Source organism: Leptonotus elevatus, chromosome 3 (assembly GCF_054856555.1).
Source record: "Leptonotus elevatus isolate MCC_2025b chromosome 3, RoL_Lele_1.0, whole genome shotgun sequence".
Taxonomy (NCBI): Eukaryota; Metazoa; Chordata; class Actinopteri; order Syngnathiformes; family Syngnathidae; genus Leptonotus; species Leptonotus elevatus.
Genome location: NC_141241.1, coordinates 3996824 through 4015195, shown reverse-complemented (window position 1 = coordinate 4015195; position 18372 = coordinate 3996824). Strand labels below are relative to the sequence as shown.

The following is an 18372-nucleotide window of genomic DNA, read 5'->3' as shown; positions in this document are numbered from 1 at the left end:
TTGCTTTCTTTGGTCCTTCCTCGGGTCTCCTGACGGCGGTGTTCGGTTTTGGTGAACGGTATGGGATTTTTTTTAATAGTTTTTTGGTGAACTAACGAATACACACACACATACACATACAAAATAATAATAATAAAAAATAAAAAAAATAGCAATGATGATGACATTACCGAATGAACAATACTGAGCTCTTAAAAAAAAAATAATAATTAAATTAAAATTTTTAAAAAAACAATAAAAATAAAAGAAGATTTATTCCATCACCCGTCTTGTAAATCTCATCAGACTGTAGATGTATTTCGACAACAAATGCTCTAATATTTCTCACGCAACAATATTCCTGACGTGTTTGAATTATTAGCGCAATGTGAAATGGAATGAGCGTGATTGCCTTCTCATGATGTAATAATAACAGGACACAAGATAATCATCTTTAAAAAATTTAAATAAATAAGCCACACCTAAAAAAGGAAATAAAAATAAAGAGATTTCACTCACTATATGTTAAATTAGTACATTGTTTATAATTACAGATAATAAATTTATATGACAGATCTGTACATTTTTCATGTAGCCGCCCCACGACCGTCTGGCTTCTCATCACATGATTAGCAACAGCAGATTTTCTTAGGAACTACCAGGGGGAGGGGCTTAAAGATGGTAATGAGAATCTTGCATTTTTAGAAACATTCTGTGTTACTCATATATCCCATAAAACAAATAAATATTAGTGATAAAGGATGTAGAAAGCTGTTTTTTTTTTGTCCCCACTGCAAAACAACTGTTGTTTGACTTCTCATCCGATTACCCTTCATTCAAAAACCCATCCTAAGGGTAACAAAGACAAACAAGGCGTTCATGCTTTGAATAGTTATTGCGGGGAGAGAAAAAAAGCGCATCAAAACACTACATTGTCACAATCGTCAATTCGTCAATCACACGCACACACGCGCACACTCAGTAGCGTCATCATTTAGCTAGCATGTTGTCAACATGATGGAGAAGGTCCCAATGAAAGACGAAAAAGAGGCACTAGTAGTGAAGTTCTCTGCTCCCGTCGTGCGAAGTCACTTAACTGAGCTTTAGCCTCCATTCTGTCCCGACGCGTAATGGTTTGTTTTTGTAACACGTACTAGCGCAGCACAATGTATCTGGATGCTAAAAAAAATACAGCAAGAAGCAGTTGTAATTTCCATCAGCGCTCTTCAAGATTAATATCTTAAGTTTCGAAACGACTACCCAAAGTTGTCGGCACGGATGTGATGTGGCGAGTGCGCCTTCAATTTCATCCTAAAATGTTTACTCCTATTTGGTCGTTTCCTTCATTTCTCAGGATGCCTTTGAACTCATTCACTGCCATAAATTCATTTAACAGTACGGGCGACAGGCAATTACATTTTGTAATTGTAATTAATCGCATGACTTAACTCGTGGTTTATCGCAAATTTGATATCTGTTCTAAATGTACGATGAAAAAAAAAATCTAGGTTTTCATACTCTTGTTAACAAAAGTGGGAAAAAAGGTTAAACTAATAGAAATAGTTAAAATTAATTTTTGACGTTTATAGCCGTCGATAGCAGTGAATGAATAAAAAGAAAAGATTATATAAAATGTGGGGCGTCGGGTGATTAAAACTGTAATCCTAATTAATCGCATGACTTCACGTTAACTCACGATTAATCACAAATTTCATATCTGTTCTAAATGTACAATGAAAAAAAAATCTAGCGGTTCAAACTCTTGTTAACAAAAGAGGGAAAAAAATGTTAAACTCATAGAAATAGTGAAAATGAATTTTTGACGTTTTTAGCCGTCAATGGCAGTGAATGAGTTCATTGACAGAAAGCCAACATGGATGGAACCCCGAGACGAGTGTTAGATTCTAGTCTGATGTTCTTCTTGAAACACTAAATATTGGCCCTCTGCTGCCGACTAAACAAGTGCAAGTAAAGTCATCCACCTTCCGACTGCTACTTAGTTGACTGGCAGCGCTTACACCCAACCCCCATTTTGCATAATATTCTTGCCTGGAAAACACTCTTTTGGCTTCTTGCGTTCTCTCCTCCTGCTTGCTCGCTCGCTCCTCAAACGTGTTGTGATTATTTGAAATGTGTCCTTCATGCAACACCATGTTATGATACAGTGTACTGTACAGGGCTGTGGTTGAAGGCAGGACAAGGCTACTCCAAGTAGATATCTTCTGTGGGGCATGAAAACTCCACAAATTCTTTGTAATACAACTGGAAGGCTTTCCTGGAAAACAAAGACAGTGCAGTGAAAAAATAAATACTCCTACTTACTGGACAACATCATTTATTGACTTCATTCATTTAGGGTGACCTGATTTTCAAAATTAAAAACCAAGACACTACAATTTTGTTAAAAATCAAATATACAATAAATTCTCACCAGGAACTAGCTTTAGCCTCTGATGCTAGCTAGCAGGTAAACAAGCACATGGGAGCTAGCTAGCTAGCATCAAACTGTGGCAGGGTTTTTACTTTCTGCCCAGTTTCTGGACCTGGATTTGCCACCTCCGACTATAACTGATTGAATTGCTTGTGAGTGGTGCTTAGCTAATGTTAAATGTTATCTTGGTTGACAGTTCAAAAGCACTAAACAAGTTAGTGTAGGCCTACTAATCATTATCCAACCTTTTTTTGCTCGCTCCCAGCAGCTATTGGAAGTTGTCTGTGCCGTTTACCTCGCGCCAGTCTCACATTTTAAGATTGGAAATACGCTGCCAGAATAGTAAATTTGTTGTATGAATTGCAATGACCACGGTGTGACCGACATACACACGGTCAAAACAATTGGCTTGCTGACTTGACTGAAGGGAAGACAAAAAACACCTGCATAAATATCGGACAAAACCGTGGTGAAATTAATCGGAACTCGGGACACATGGCTCAAAATGAGACCGCCCGATTAAACCGCAACGTCTGGTCACCCTAGATTAATTGAATAAAATGTCACAATTACAGTTGCATCATTTTATGTACAACCGCCCCCGTTTCTTCGGCCATAAATTGGCAGCTAGGTTGGATAAAGATTTTTGTAGTCTATGTAGCATTTGGAGATTTCTTCATTTAATTTTTCTCCATTTTTTTTAAAAATAGTAAAATAAATAAATAATAATAATTAAATATATCATATAAATAATAACAATAAATAATAGATACAATTATTAAATTAAAATAAAAAAAATCTTTTTTTAAATGTTTAATTACTGCTATTATTATTATTATTATTATTATTATTAAAGATGTGTCATAGTCAAGCAATTGCCAGACTACACAGAAGCACAGTTAGCTAACTGTTCTTACAACAATAGCATGTTGATAATCTGCCTATTCTTAAATATTTGAATAAATAAATAAATAAATTTGCTTGCTTCTGTCTCACCGTCACGCTCGTAATGCGCTTCTGTAATCTGTAGCATACAGTAAGTGGGCTTTGAAATTGTGGATTTCATTAGCACATAACCTTGTAAGCTAAGTGTTGTGCTAGCAAGCGTTTTTAGCGAGCGTTGTGCTGTGTTATTAACTTACCCTACTGACTCTGCAACAGCCTTGGTAGAATTTTCAGACACAAAAACATGGCAGGCAAATCTCTGGTCTGCCGGGTGCTTGGTTATGAAACCAAAATATCTGCAGACAACAAAAGAACATTCACTCCAAGTCTCAATTCTTTGAAGGGTGATTTTCCACTGTCATGGTTGCTATTTGAAGGGATGTCATCTTAATTATTTAACCAACAACAAAATTAAATGACACCTAGAAAAAAACAGGCAGGAATTATGTTGTTGGAAAAATAAAAAGTAAAATAACCCTGACACCAACATGGTCCTAGCAAACACTATAAAACGTAAACGTACAAAGTATAAAAAGAACACGATGGAAGAAACTGGAGGGTTTGTTTTCAGTACAGTTGACTTACTTGCAGTTTTTGGGGTGATAACCACAGAAGGAGACGTTCTTTAACTGGAAAAAGTGACTGCATTCGTTACTCTGACAGAGATACGAGAGGAAAATTGAGTTAAGAGCAGGAAAGGGACAATAATGTTTCAACTGTGCAAGCAGGAAAGTGTAGAGGATTTTCTTTTCAAAAAAATCGAACACATTTAAATTAATGCCATTGATGTTATACAATTTAATTGTTCTAAAATCAAATTGTTGACACGATTGCCTGTAGTGTACACTTATGGCCACATGGTGGCGACACACCGCCGTTGCAGAGCAAAAAGCACAATTTAAGCAGTCTTACTCGGTCACAGGCGTAATAGTCCTCATGAACAGCCAGTTTGATTCCCTTCACGTTAATTTCCAGGATGCACGATGAGGGCGGGTTGTGCTTGACTGTCATTCTTCTGTTGGTGGCAATCTGGGAAGAGCAAATGTCTCTTAAAACTTGAGCGCTTCTGTATTATTTAAGACATCTGTGATACAAGACGACACTGGTGGCAATATAGAGAGAGGGGGGGGGGGGGTACCTTCTGCATAGCTGCACATAGAACATCATTTCCTTTGTGGTAGGGCACTTGGACTGAGCCCAGGAACTTTAGCCGGTATCGGTCTAACCACTCACTATTCTTTGCTGAAAGGATGTAAAAGATCCACGCAGTGTTATTATATTTATAAATTAAATTATAATGAATGAATTAATTATCATTAAGAAAAGCAAGTAACCAATGGTCTTGAAAGTTTTTTTTTTAAATGATTTTATCAGTAAATATTTACTGTAATTATGACTTTGCAACTTTGCCAGGATGCCAATATTGAAATGTTTGAGGTGCTAATAACCTTTGAACCCGTCAGTCTCCTTGGTCACCTCGATAGCATAGTAAGCAGGGAAGATCCCGCGGGCGCCCGTTCTCATGTTGAAGCCCTCGTACCAGTAATCCTCGCCTTGAACCTCCACCAGCAACGGATCATCCACTTCAAGTTCGAGCTCGTCATCGTGCCTCGGGACAAACCTGCAGAAAAAAAGAAAAAAGAAAAAGAGGAAGCTGTGGCATCTCTGAGTCATGAACTGAATGACGAAGCACTGAACGATTCGCTGGACAAATCTTTACAATGAATAATATCATGAATTGACTCTCGTGATGCCACCTGCCGCCCCTGCCCGTTGGCTTTCTCGTCCAATCACAAATGAGGAGTCAGCCTATTAACATTAATGCTGCATTCGAGGAAGGTCGCTTTTCCCAGTTCCGACCTGAAAGCGAACCAAAATGGCGGAGACTGATAAATAGTTTTTGGTCCTCAAAACACATTTTGACCTTCTCGCAATTCTGCTTCATTTACTGTTTTTATCTTATTTCATAAACATTCCATAGAATTCAGTACTTCACCGTTTAATTTCACGCAGGCACATGGCAGCATAACTGCCACGTATGTTTTGTTACGTGAAGTTATGTTGAATATTTATGAATGAAGAAAAGAAGAATCTAGTTTTATACTCGAGTAAATTATGTTTTACCATTCACGGTATGTTTCTCCAATGGGGTCGCCATTTTAGAGTGACGTCGGTGATCCCCCGATTTCGCAAGTGGGATTTCAGAGTTCAAGGGCGGTTCCCGTACACACTTCCTGGTTTGAAAAGTCAGACTTCCCACCTTCCTCGAATGCAGCATAATAAGACTGAGATATTTCATTATTTTTAACTGATTTTCCAAACCACTTATAGTGTTATTTATGCACTTTACATTTTTATGTTTTTGTTTTTATCGACTCTTATTGACTAAGATTTGAAAATGGAGCAACAATGCTATAAATCCCAAGTAGGAAATGATCAAATCCAGATTTTACGTAACAAATGAAACAATGAGTTGGCTGGCACTTGGTTAGGCATTTTTTTTTACCACAACAAGTGTCCAGTCCAAACAAAGCTTCAGATCAAGAAGCCGTGCTTAGTTGTGCAAGCACACGTTTATTAGCGATATTTCTGGTTCTTGCCAAATCAAAGGTTTTTGATAATCTGGATTATCTTTTGGTTTGCTTATCCTGTCCGATCCCATGGAAAAACACATTTCTTGCCCTGAAATACAGGGGTCATTGTTTCATTGTTTTTTCATAGAGAAAAAAGAAAAGAAAAATTAATTCATATAAAAATGTAGAGTATCTCTAATATTTCATAATATGTCTTATTTTCATCTCACCTGTAGACAGCTCGATGACTCTGATCCTGCTCCTCTCCATTTATGGTGCAGGAAAATAAACCAAAAGACTCAGCACCTAAGCACCCCCCCAAAAAAAGAGAAGAAAAAAAGTCAGTTTTAGAGGCACAAATGATAACAAATAGGCACATTTGCACAATGAACAAAAGCATTAAAAATGTTATTCTAATTAATTACTAGGACCACACGCCCCAGAGACGTTTGCAAACTTCAGAAAGCAAAGCTGTACGACATAAGGAAAAGACAGGAGATTTTTCCCGAACAGTTAATTATGCAAACTAATCGAATGCAGCATATTTTTCTCTGTGGCAAAGTGACCAAATCTTCTCCTTTGCATTTAATGCAGGTTACTGATGTAATCTAACTGTACAAATATTATTATTATTAATATTATGTGAATCCGTTTTTACTTATTTAGACTTATTTCACTATAATGCACAGTACTATTAAAACATAAAAATGCAAATTTTGTGACAATTAAAAAGTAATTTAATTAATCATTTCCCCCACATCATTATTTTGTATTCACATTTTGTGACTATCATTGAAAATAAAAAAATAAAAATTCATTAATTTTCCCGATTTCCCTGATTTCTAAACATTCATCTAGCATCTAAATATTTCCTTGAATATTTGGCAGGACCACCTAAAAGCCTTACTGAAGACATTTTTGAACTCGTGGAAAGAAAAAACACAAATTTGTAACATTATGGCAAAATGTTTTTACATTATGATTTACATGGGAGAGGTTAATCCATAGTTACAGACTGCATTACACACAATACCTTATCATACAATGCTTGTGTATTGTAAACAAGAAATATTGTTATGAAATGTAAAAATTAGATTGTCACCTAGTAAAATCTAAAGCACATTTTAATGTTCAACAGAGAAAAAATATTTTATAAAAACAAGTTTGAAAAAGTTGATTATGATGCATTTTTTTCTTTGGAAGTATCTTGGACACAGACATGAATATTCAGGTTAGAAAGCGGTCTCCAAGTGTCCACTTTGCAGTTCTGGATCTTCCTATACCTAGTCCCTATAAAGTTCCAAAGACTATCAGTGCGCTTGAATTTAAAGGGAATGACAGGAGCCACTTCAATTAGTAGCAAATTGAGTTGACTGTGTTCATGCTTAAAATGGCACAAAACAGCCTTTTTTAATATGTCATGCTAAAATACCAAAACCTAGTCTAGCCTACCCCTGCGCAAACCAAAAAAGTTCTTTACAACAATATGTTCTATGTAGCCCAACTAGTCTAAACACGACATTTTGATTAATATTGTGTTTGTAGAATATGAGTTAAACAGCAAAATCCAGCCGTTTTTTATCCATCTCAGGGAGCGGCCATTTTGGCCACTTGCTGTCGACTGAAAATGACATCACAGTTACTCAGGGTGATGTTAACGACCAATCACGGCTCACCTATTTTCGGAAGTTGTTGAATCAGCAAGTTTTTTTTTTTTTTTTACGTTATAGAGTGTATCCGAAGCTTGCAAAGTAATCACAAATGCAAGACTTGACTATACTTAATCACTAGCGCGTTATTGCTTATCGCGATTGCTAACCGTTTAACAGAGGCTAATTTTGTTAGTGTTTTTGTTGGCAAAAGATAATAAATAATTAGTTATATCCACTCAATTAATCTCCTGTATATATAAATGACGCATGTGTGAACTAAACGGCGGTTTGTGTTTGTTTACCTTTACTGGTAATCAATAGCGCGCTAATGCTAATCGCGATTGCTAACCATTTAGCATAGGCTAATTTAGCACTCAACTTCAACCCTTTTTTGTTACGTTATAGAGTGTATCCGAAGCTTGCATGTAACCCAAAAAAAGCACAAATGCAAGACTTGACTTACTTGACGAGCTGGATCGTCCGTTCATGAAGACGTTGAGAAACTTTTTGGAGAAATGCATATCGCCGTCTGGCGTCGAGTCTTCGGACAGGCACGCCGTGGCCTCTCGTCTGACTCCACCCAAATGAGCGCAATCTTCCTCTTCGTCTCCCTCCTCGTACTCTTCCCCGATGGCGGACTCGTAAGGCGAGGAGACGCAGTTGTCGTAGACTGTGGCCGAATCGCTGTCGTCGCTATAACCTTGGTAGCACTGTCTCAAACTGACAAGTTCTAACTGCGCGTGCTCGTCCACCACCAAGGTGTATTTGACCGAGTCGTACGACAGGCCGCTGGCGTCGGAGCTCAAGGAAGTTCTTAGCAGGGCGGCTCTGCTGTTGCCGCCGTCCACCTTGCCGACCACTTTCTTTATTCTTTCGTCCATGATTATTCGGTCCACATCCTCATCCTCCCCGCAGTAGCTTTCGTCCGTTGCGTCTACGTACTCGACAGACGATCCGGTTCTCAACATTGCCCCCGTGCCCGTTCCTGACCCCTTGAGACTGAAGTCCAGCGCCAGGGAACAATGAGTTGACAAAGCCATGCTAGGCGGCGTGATGAGCGATTCGACGCAGGACGCGTAAGAAGGTGGGGCGATGTAGACTTCGTCCTCCTCGTAGATTGACGGGTTGGACTGGTCAGGTAGTGGCTGGTAAGGAGGCGGGCCTTCTGTGTCAGAACTAATGGACATACGACCCTGCTCACTCAGTTGTGAAAGGAAAGGTCGTTCCTGCGCGCAATGAGGCTCCGACGGGTCCGAACAGCGCTGGACTGGGGTCAGATATATCTCCTCTGTCGGCTCCAAAGGAGCCTCCGAGTGGTGCTGGATTCTCTCCTGTTGGTAGCCACTTCCATCCAACTTTCCCGCTGGATAAAGAGGAGCCGGTTTGTAATTCTGTGGTGGCGGCGGCGGTGCAGGTGGCTTCTCTTGAAACTTTGGTCGCGTCGCCGCCGCTGTCGAGCTTCGTCCCGATGCGTGCCTGCAGGGGGCGTCGGTGGAGGTGCCTCGGTCTTTGGTCTGCGCGGCGCCGCTCCGCGCCTTGTCCTCGTCGCTCAGGCAACTGTGCTCGCGCGGAGGCGTTAGCTCGCCTGGAAGACGAGAGAAGATGTACAGGAACGTAAAGACAGCCGTGTAAACACACACGCACAAACACACGGAAAGGACACACGCACAGACAGTTGAGTTTAAGAGCATAATGCAGACGCGAAGGCGGACATGGCAACAAAATACAGAAAGTGGAAAAACAGGAAGAGCAAAAAAAAAAAAAAAAAAAGTATAAAAGGTTAGGTAACATATGTCAGGATTACTCAGCTAAATCCCCATTACTCATAAAAAGTCAAAGTACGCCTACGGGATGGCGATTGACCGGTTATGTCATAATCCATTGCCAGGAAGTGCAGACATAATGATTTCACTGGGGATGATACACTGAAATCGGGAGCTACGGATTAGCAAACAACCGCTGAATATAACAAGATAATTCAACATGTAAGGGCCAAGGATTTCTTGTAGGATTGGGGAAAAAAAGTCGACTGGAAATGTCTGCCTCGAAGTTCGGAACCATGTTTGCACCGCCTGCCATGTTGCGACATAAACGCGCGCAGTGGACAGGAAGCTATTTAGCTCGCTAAGGAGGCAGCTCCACTTTTTACTCATGGACTATTGTTGAAGCATCATCTGTAACTTTGTAAGTAACTTTTAAGAGACTATTAAATGTGTAATGTACAGTAAATATGTATGTGTGAACTAAATGGTAGTTGGTGTTTGTTACCGTCAATGGTAATCACTAATGCGTAATTGCTAATCGCGATTGTTGACCGTTTAACAGAGGCTGATTTTGTTGCTTTGTAATGATCATGCACAAAAGATAATAAATAATTAGTAGTTCTATCCACTCAATTCAACTCCTGTAGATATAATGATGTATGTGTGAACTAAACGGTGGCTTGTGTTTGTTTACCTATAAATGGTAATAAATAACTGCTAATGCTAATCGTGATTGCTAACCATTTAGCATAGGCTAATTTAGCACTCAATTCAACTCACGTTCAACTTTAGTGGATTAACAAACAAACAAAAAAAATTTGGGGGGGGGGGGACAGGCGATTATTCAATGAAATTATCTATAGGATAATTGATTCTAAAAAGATTTGATAGTGACAGCCCTAATTTCTTGATTTGTTACTGAGCATTAACAAGCTAATTTAAAATGTACAGCTTAACTTCACCTTTTTTTAAGCAACAAATTTAAATTATTTTCAAATAACTTATTCTGAATACAATTTATTTTTTCATCAAATATATTGTCGCTGCTATGAGTCTACCCAGCAGAACAATAAATGCACTCACGTTTATACTGAAAAGAAGCCAAGCATCAACATGTTTGGTTGGAACATGTGACGCGTTATTTTTAGGCATGCGTGACGTCACGTGACAGACTGAATTTATGTTATGATATTTCCGATAATTGCTGATATTTGTCCTTTGTTTTCAAACGTGAGCCCCAGATATCACTGCACAGGTAAATAATGAAATAAAAACAAATTCATTTGTAGAGCTGCTTACACAAACTCAGAAGGTGCATCATGTGAATAAAAATAGCAGTGCTGAATACATTGAAATCATGGGAGTGACAAACTAAAATGGGGCCAGCACATAAGAATTATACGCAAGAGCGTGATTTTGTATGGACTCCTCGCCAATTGTCTTTTGAAATATTTTGTGATATTGTCATTATTGAAGCAAGTGCCGCCTCACATGATGCGGTCAAGAGAGTTAGAGCAGCTCGCTAGTGATGGCAAAATGAAGCTTCATGAAGCATTTGCGATACTTTTGGACTCCTCTAGATGGTGCTCTTGGTTTAAAGATAAAGGCAAGTGCAATGAAAATGGATTACATTTGCATTGCATCTTTGAATCATGAGTGCCATCTTGAGGAGTCAAAAAGTATCGCAAGTGCTTCATGAAGCTTCATTTTGCCATCACTAGCGCTGCTTGTACACACACACACACACACACACACACAAGCACATAGACACACACACACGTTCAGCAGTCTGAGCAGCTTGCTACTCAACACACTCAACTGTGACCATTTGAATCCTTATGATATTATTATTATTATTATTATGTGACATTATTAATAAATGAAACCTGGCAAATGCACATCATGCCTCAATTAAAAACAACATCATTCCGATCATATTTGAGAGACAAAAGCTCACCAGTTTTGAGAGGTGACGATGAGCCTGAAACTTTATCCTGCCATGTGTATTTCTTGCCAAAGGAGTTGTTGTTGAGCGTGTCCTGAGGAAAAGAAGATGTAAAGAACGAATGAAGGAAGCGGTGGGAACAGCAGAAGATGAAGAGAGACGAGAGGGCCACTAAGCTCGGGATCCTGAGACTCCACCTTTTGTCCCCAACTCACCACACAACACGCACAAAGCTTTTTTTTTTTTTCTGGTGAAAATGCACTGAATGAGTCTTTTGTCTGTGCATAGTGGTGTGAATTTAAAGGGAACCGGACCTTTTCCCAACCGGGAAGACAAGACAAATACTTATTTCATTTTCCATCCCATTTTATTTTTCATTCTGGAAACACAAACACCACAATTTCGTTTTATCTGCCCATACAATGACAACAATGGGTATGGTAATTTATTCTATCCTGTTTTACCGTATTGTGTGCATACACCAACAAACAGTGCGTTTGTTTCCAAGTACAGTATGTTCAATTCTACGGTCAAGTTACAGTATCAGAATCATTTATTGTCCAAAATATGTAAAAACACACAAGGAATTTATCTCCACTCGTATGAGCTAAACTAGTATTGCACTCTAAAAACAGGACTTCCCACTTCTTCTTTTTTTTGTATTTGCACTACGTATATGCACTGACCAGCATGACCATGTGTGTGGATCAAAGCAGCAAGATGTGGTTGGACAAACTTCAGTTAAAAATAAATAAATAAATAAGTTGGACATTTTTAACAGTAATTATCAGAAGAACATCACGAATTGTTTGACCAAAAGTGGCAATCATTTATACACAACCTACACTCTAAAAACAGTTGGGTCGAAAATAACCCGACTATGGGTCAAAAATGGACCGATCCTCTACTTGGGTCAATTTGATCAAATTTTGAGTCAAGAAATGGGTCTTTTAGTGTAAAACAGCTCTTAAATATTGGTCATATCATTTACTTGAATAATTGGTCATTTTGTATAAAACAACCCGGAAAATTGGGTCAAATTGACCCATAAAGTGGATCGGTCCATTTTTGATCCAGAATTGGGTTACTTTTGACCCAACTGTTTTTAGAGTGCAGTAACAAGCAACTACGACAAAGACATGACTCATAAGAGAGAAAGATGTCATTTGTGCTGTCGTATCAACCAATGACATCTGTGCAAAAGAGTCATCAAGCAAAGATAACATCAATTATAAGTAGAGGTAGTTTGTGTCTAAATTGCAAACAGTACACTCTAAAAACTGTTGGGTAAAAAGTAACACAATTATGTAAATTAAAAAAATAATAAAGGACCGATCCGCTTTGTGGGTCAAGTTGACCCAACTTTCTGGGTTGTTTTATACTAAATAACCAAATTTTTTGACCCAAGTAAAGGATTTGACCAATATTTATACATTTCTTGACTCAAAGTTGGGTCAAATTGACCCAAGTAGGGGATTGGTCCATTTTTGACCCATAGTCGGGTTATTTTTGACCCAAATGTTTTTAGCGTGTATCTTGTGTATAAATGAACGTCACTTTTGGTCAAACAATTCGTGATGTTCTTCTGATACTTATTGTTAAAAATGTCCAACTTATTTATTTATTTATTTTTAAGTGAATTTTGTCCAACCACATCTTGCTGCTTTGATCCACTTACACAGTCATGCTGGTCGGTGCATACATAGTGCAAAAAAATTAAAATAAAAAATAAATAAATAAAAGGAAGTGGGAAGTCCTATGATCAAAATATTATTTTCTAAATACGGTTCCTTTTCCTGTGTCCATCCACCCATGCATGACTCACCTCCCGAACTTGTGTACCAGGCGGAGCCAGAGCTGTCGTCGTGGTAACCAAAGACGTGCGACCATCTTGCCGTGAATATAAAAAGATCACATCTTTGGGCAAATGACTCATGTGGTGTGCGTATTATAATTAGTCAGATATACGTGGAAGTGACACCGCCTGACTACAACTACACCGCCCACAATTCCTCATAAAATGCGGATTATCTGTCATGTCATTGTGTCTGCAGATGAATGGGTTTAGAACCCAGGTAGATTTTGCCTGCGAGCTCAGACTCACTCAGAAGTACATACAACAAGTGTGGTGTAACCAGATGGGAGATTATCAGGTCTCAGGATTAATCCTGACATCACGTCTGAATACATTTACTCAAACAGCCTTGGAGAGGACAAACGGCGAAATTAAAGCTGCCATGTAAGTCTGGGTGAAAAAAAAAAAAAAAAAAGTTTACAAATGACAATTAAAAGTACTGTCTTATTATGACCCTCTTGTTTTTCGGCCACAGAAGTCTGCCAAATGAAGCAGAGCTGAATTTTCAGTTTACATTTTTATTTATTCGCTGACCTGGAAACAATCACCCACTTTCCTCCGTGCCTCGGATTGTAGAACGCATGCGTCTTATGTAATCTTTTGAGCCTGCACAGAGAGGTTATGGTTTTACATTGGAGGGGTAGGATTGCTGTCCGCATGACTGATGAAATGACAATTAAGGTGTACAATCTATAGTACGTATATCTAGGGCTATGCAATTAATCAAAACTCAATTACAATTTCAATTATTACACTCCACAATTACAAAATCAGCATAATCGTCAAAAACACATTTTTATTCATACAAATTTTTTAAATTCTAAAATAACTAATTTAATGAATTTAGTTTCATCCAAAAGGAACTTGCATAATTACACTCTTTCAAATAATTTTATTTATTTGTCTTAATCATTTTTACGTCTAAACATTTTTTTTTGTAACAAAAAAATAAATGATCATCCTATGAATAATAATCGTGATTAATATTTTCTTTATAATCGACAGCTTTTTTTTTCTTTTTTTTTTCAAAGTGTCAAGCGTGTAAAGAAAGTGAATGACTTCCAAACAGCTCACAGTCCTTCGTAGCAATTGCGTCCGTCATACTTTCGAGACGTGACAACTCAAAACACAGACAGGAAATTGGGAAGAGAAACGGTAACGTGGCTTCAAACAGTCACTTTTGCATCTCAGGGAAACGGGACAAACTAAAAGCGCTGACAAATGGGACACTGCTCAAAAGATCGTTTTGACAGCCTCCAAGCCTGGAGCAGTGAGCGCACAATCATCCAGAAGAGAAGATATAGCTTCATATGTACTCGACTTACATATATACGGTACAAAGTAAAAGCAAATGTTCAATTTTGATTTAACACAAAGATGAATCCGATATTTGCTTCCTCGCTTTGTTCATATTTGAACAAACATGCAGCGATATATGTGTATGTTAACGTACATACTGTGTGTATACAATTCTGAGTATGTAAACTTATGAGCGCAAACGTAAAAAAGCTAAACGTCGCTTAAAAGGTGTATTCAAGGATTTTTCCTTGCTGCGTCTTAATGATTGTTTCTCGATCCTGTCAATCAGTTGCTCGTTAACAGATGCGACCGCCTGCGCACTTGGAGTGTTTGTAGCATGATAGCCGCTGAGCTTCGGATTTAGCCATTCACCGTTGTAGCTCCAGCGCGTACTTCGAAAATAGCCGAGAGCCGCAAGGCCGTTCTATGCAGTGAGGCCGGCTGCAGAGACGGATGAAGATGATGATGATGAAGATGAGCTTGCACGTTTGCGACATTTGAGAGGCGTTTCCCCCGGACGAGCAGGAGAGCTGGTGACAAACAGACGTTTGGCTTCTACTTTGAGAAAATCCTTGAATACACCTTTAATGACAAGTGACGAATTGTCACGAAAATTCACTTGCACATCTCTACTCAAGTCTACGTCAACCTCTGAAAATATCAGAAGTTGCCACTGTATGTTGGATTGGATGTCTTTTAAGCCTTTTTCGCACTACAAGACTATTGAGGGAGCTTGATTTCTTGCATTCATTGGATGACCACAAACATGACTCAAATGTGCTCCCGTAATTATAACTCACACTTAACATGTTTTAAGTATCCAAAAGGCATATTTATACGTTTTTTTAATGTTTTATTTATGCTAGAGCATACAGAAGGCTTTGATGCAGCCTCTCAACTGCAAAGAACTGTTGAAGAAATTGTAGTTATTACACTAACGGCCAGCAGGTGGCAGCAGCGCAAAAGAGATTAACCAGGGACCATGCTGAAAAAAAGCTCATTTTGTACTTACATTTCTAAATAGATTTGTGAATAATGAAGAAACTTAGCTATATTCTAATGCTAATTGCTGCAAAACGGAAACAGATTCAAACATACTTTTTTCCTGATGAAAAAAAGAGAATCTAAACTCTCTTTTGGTAGATTCCATGTTTTTATAGCAATAGAACGCAATTTTCTGTGGGCCTTGCAAAATCCAGTCAAACAGCCGGCCGGGAGTGAAGGGGATTGCTTCTGTGAAAATGGCTGGGAGTGAATTTGTTAATAAAGTTGTGTCTAACAGTAAAATCAAAAAGTCATAGGGCAAAACTACTGCTACATCCACATCCATCGTCCTTTACAAACCACACGATTCAACTTTGAACTTCCTGCCGATACGGACGACTATCCCACGATTTATTCTTCAGATTTTGGAAAGAAGACGACTTCCACTCACATGCTCATATAAGCTGCTGTGTACTTGTGAGGTTCATCATCAACATATAACATCCTACATTCTATTCACAGTGATTCCAAAACATGGTCACGACTATTGTTGACATTTATATACAACAATAGAAATTATACACACACAAAGTGTGTGTGTGTGGGGGGGGGGGGGGGGGGGGTCTTGACAATAAGAGATTGTTGTTCAGCTGAGTGAATACATCCTCTCACAGAAATGCAAATACAACAGAGTCAATAGTAAAATGACCGCCATTGTCCAGAGATGTCCGCTTTAAAAGAAAATTTAAATTTGACTCACTAAAAGACACAATTTAATATTTTCCTATTCAAAAAAACTGAAAAACGACCTTACCTGTGTGCGGGGCACAATCGGAAATAGGTTAAGGGTCGTGGGTCTCTTGGGTCGGTAGGTATCCATGGTAACCGGTGCTGTAGGGTCCTTGGTGACCAGCGGAGGTGCGATGGAGGCCTTGGAGGACTCTTTGTCGCCGCGAAAAGCGTCAGCACCATCAATGAGCTCCAAATGCAGCATCTCTGCCTGGAGCTGTCCGACGGCGCCGAGCTCGGCCCTCCCCGGCCTGCTATTGGTCCCTCGCCTCACGTGGCCCTGCAGGGATTGGGAGACGCGTCCTGTCATTTGCGGCAGACAGACGGACACAGCCAGCAAGGGCGAGAGCGAGAGCGAGAGCGAGTGCGCGTGGACCAGATGAGGAGACTCGACTGGCCAATTAGAAAATTCCTTGACTTTGGCTCGCAGCGTCTCGCTGTCAACACTGAGCTGCTTAGAGCCCAAACACAGCCGAGGCTGCTCTATGATGAGACCCCGCACAGCTTTGCTCTATTTTCTTCAACATACGCAGATGGTACATGCTGGCGGTCTGACTTGGCCTAATAATCCCCGCTATGTTGCTAGTTGGTAGCATTACGAAGACGTTATCTTATAAGCAAGAACGGATGTATCAGTCACTCAACACACATGACGAGTAGGGCACGAACCGATGTGGATTTTTTTTAGGCTGATGCCAATTTGTGGCAGAAACAAAATACAGACCGCCAATTAATTTGAAATATATATATATAAAAAGCATAAAAAAATGATTCAATGCATTTCACTGGCCATCACTTATATGTAGATTTGTACTATTTGCCGGCTGTCCTGTTTCCCTTCCATTTCCTAAATATCTCATTAACTCATTCAAACCCAAAAACGTATAAATACTATATTTAGTACGATTCAGAATCGATTTCAAATGTCTCAAAATCGATTTTATTTAAATTATTTTATACTGTCTTCCCTTTGTTTGTGTGTGCCCTTATTTGGAGCGCTGTTCATGTTGTACCCGATTTGGCCACTTAGGGGCAGTGTGGTTCCATGCGGTCTGATAAACTGTTAAGTTGTAGCCACATTAGAGAGTAGAAGGAAAAAGCCACGATCAAGTTATTCCAATAAAAGTTGGTTTTTTTGCAGGGTGGTTAAAGTGATAAAAGTGATAAAAGTGGCGCGACTAGAGCACTAATTAGCATTAGCGTGTCAGACTGAAGTAGATCATTATGATTCCTTGAACATCTATAAATTTAAGCAAAAATCATTGTCAATCAAATAATTTTTAATAAAAAACGGTCTTAATCGAAAAGCGATTCTGAATCGAATCGAGCACCCAAAAATCTGAATTGAATCGAATCGTGAGACATTCAAAGATTCTCACCCCTAATAAATATGTTTTTTTTTTTAAATAATTTGTCCTTTACTCCCAAAAACTTATTTAGACCTTTTTATATATTTTTATGCTAGAGCATAGGGTTGTCGATCCAGCAATATATCGCCATATTACAGCGTGGAATTTTCAAATTGATTCGATATGCAGCCGATGTTTAAACATCAATTTTTTTATGGGAATATTCAACAAAACGTCTTACTTAGGGTTAGGGTTCACACGTTAAGCATGGAAGAGTGTTTTATTTAAGGGATCATTAAGCCTTAATATTTTATTTCAATGCTGTTCAAACATGAGACAGATTGTTTGTTAAATACAGTGGCTCACAGTTCTAAGCCTGAAGTTTCAGATAAATAAATACATTTTCATACAAATCTTACAGTGTACTTGTACAGGTTTACTGATAAGTATTTTCTAAATTTGAGCAAAAATATAAATAAAATCTCAATAATCAATTTATAAATTCGTATCGGGATTAATCAGTATCGAATCGTGACCTATGAAACGTGATATGGATTGAATTGGTACTTGGCAATTCACACCCCATCACTAGAGCATACAGAAGGCTTTGATGCAGCTTCCGACCTGAAGAGGTCACTTAAAGCAATGGTAGCTATTACAAAAAAAGGCCAGTAGGTGGCAGCAGAGTAAAAGAGATCAGCCAGGGCCATGTTGCAACAAGCTCTTTTTGCCAGTGTTTTCAACAGGAATGTGAAGAACTATGAAACTTAGTTATATTCTAATGCTAATTGCTGCAAAAGAGACGCTA

General features: G+C 38.8%; 1 protein-coding gene across 2 annotated transcripts in view; it reads right to left on the bottom strand.

The window, feature by feature from the left end:
- Positions 1 to 427: 427 nt before the first annotated feature.
- Positions 428 to 18372, bottom strand: part of mapk8ip1b (mitogen-activated protein kinase 8 interacting protein 1b) — a 30365-nt gene continuing 12420 nt past the window's right edge. For both annotated transcript variants that reach the window (XM_086070746.1, XM_086070747.1), the window contains exons 3-12: positions 16241 to 16495; positions 11301 to 11382; positions 8044 to 9165; positions 6159 to 6234; positions 4804 to 4976; positions 4494 to 4597; positions 4268 to 4384; positions 3941 to 4011; positions 3553 to 3651; positions 428 to 2254 (exon numbers count right to left, since the gene is read on the bottom strand). In XM_086070746.1, the coding sequence (XP_085926872.1) occupies positions 2182 to 2254; positions 3553 to 3651; positions 3941 to 4011; positions 4268 to 4384; positions 4494 to 4597; positions 4804 to 4976; positions 6159 to 6234; positions 8044 to 9165; positions 11301 to 11382; positions 16241 to 16495 (2172 nt within the window). In that variant the 3' untranslated portion in view covers positions 428 to 2181. The remainder of the gene's footprint in view (positions 2255 to 3552; positions 3652 to 3940; positions 4012 to 4267; positions 4385 to 4493; positions 4598 to 4803; positions 4977 to 6158; positions 6235 to 8043; positions 9166 to 11300; positions 11383 to 16240; positions 16496 to 18372) is intronic.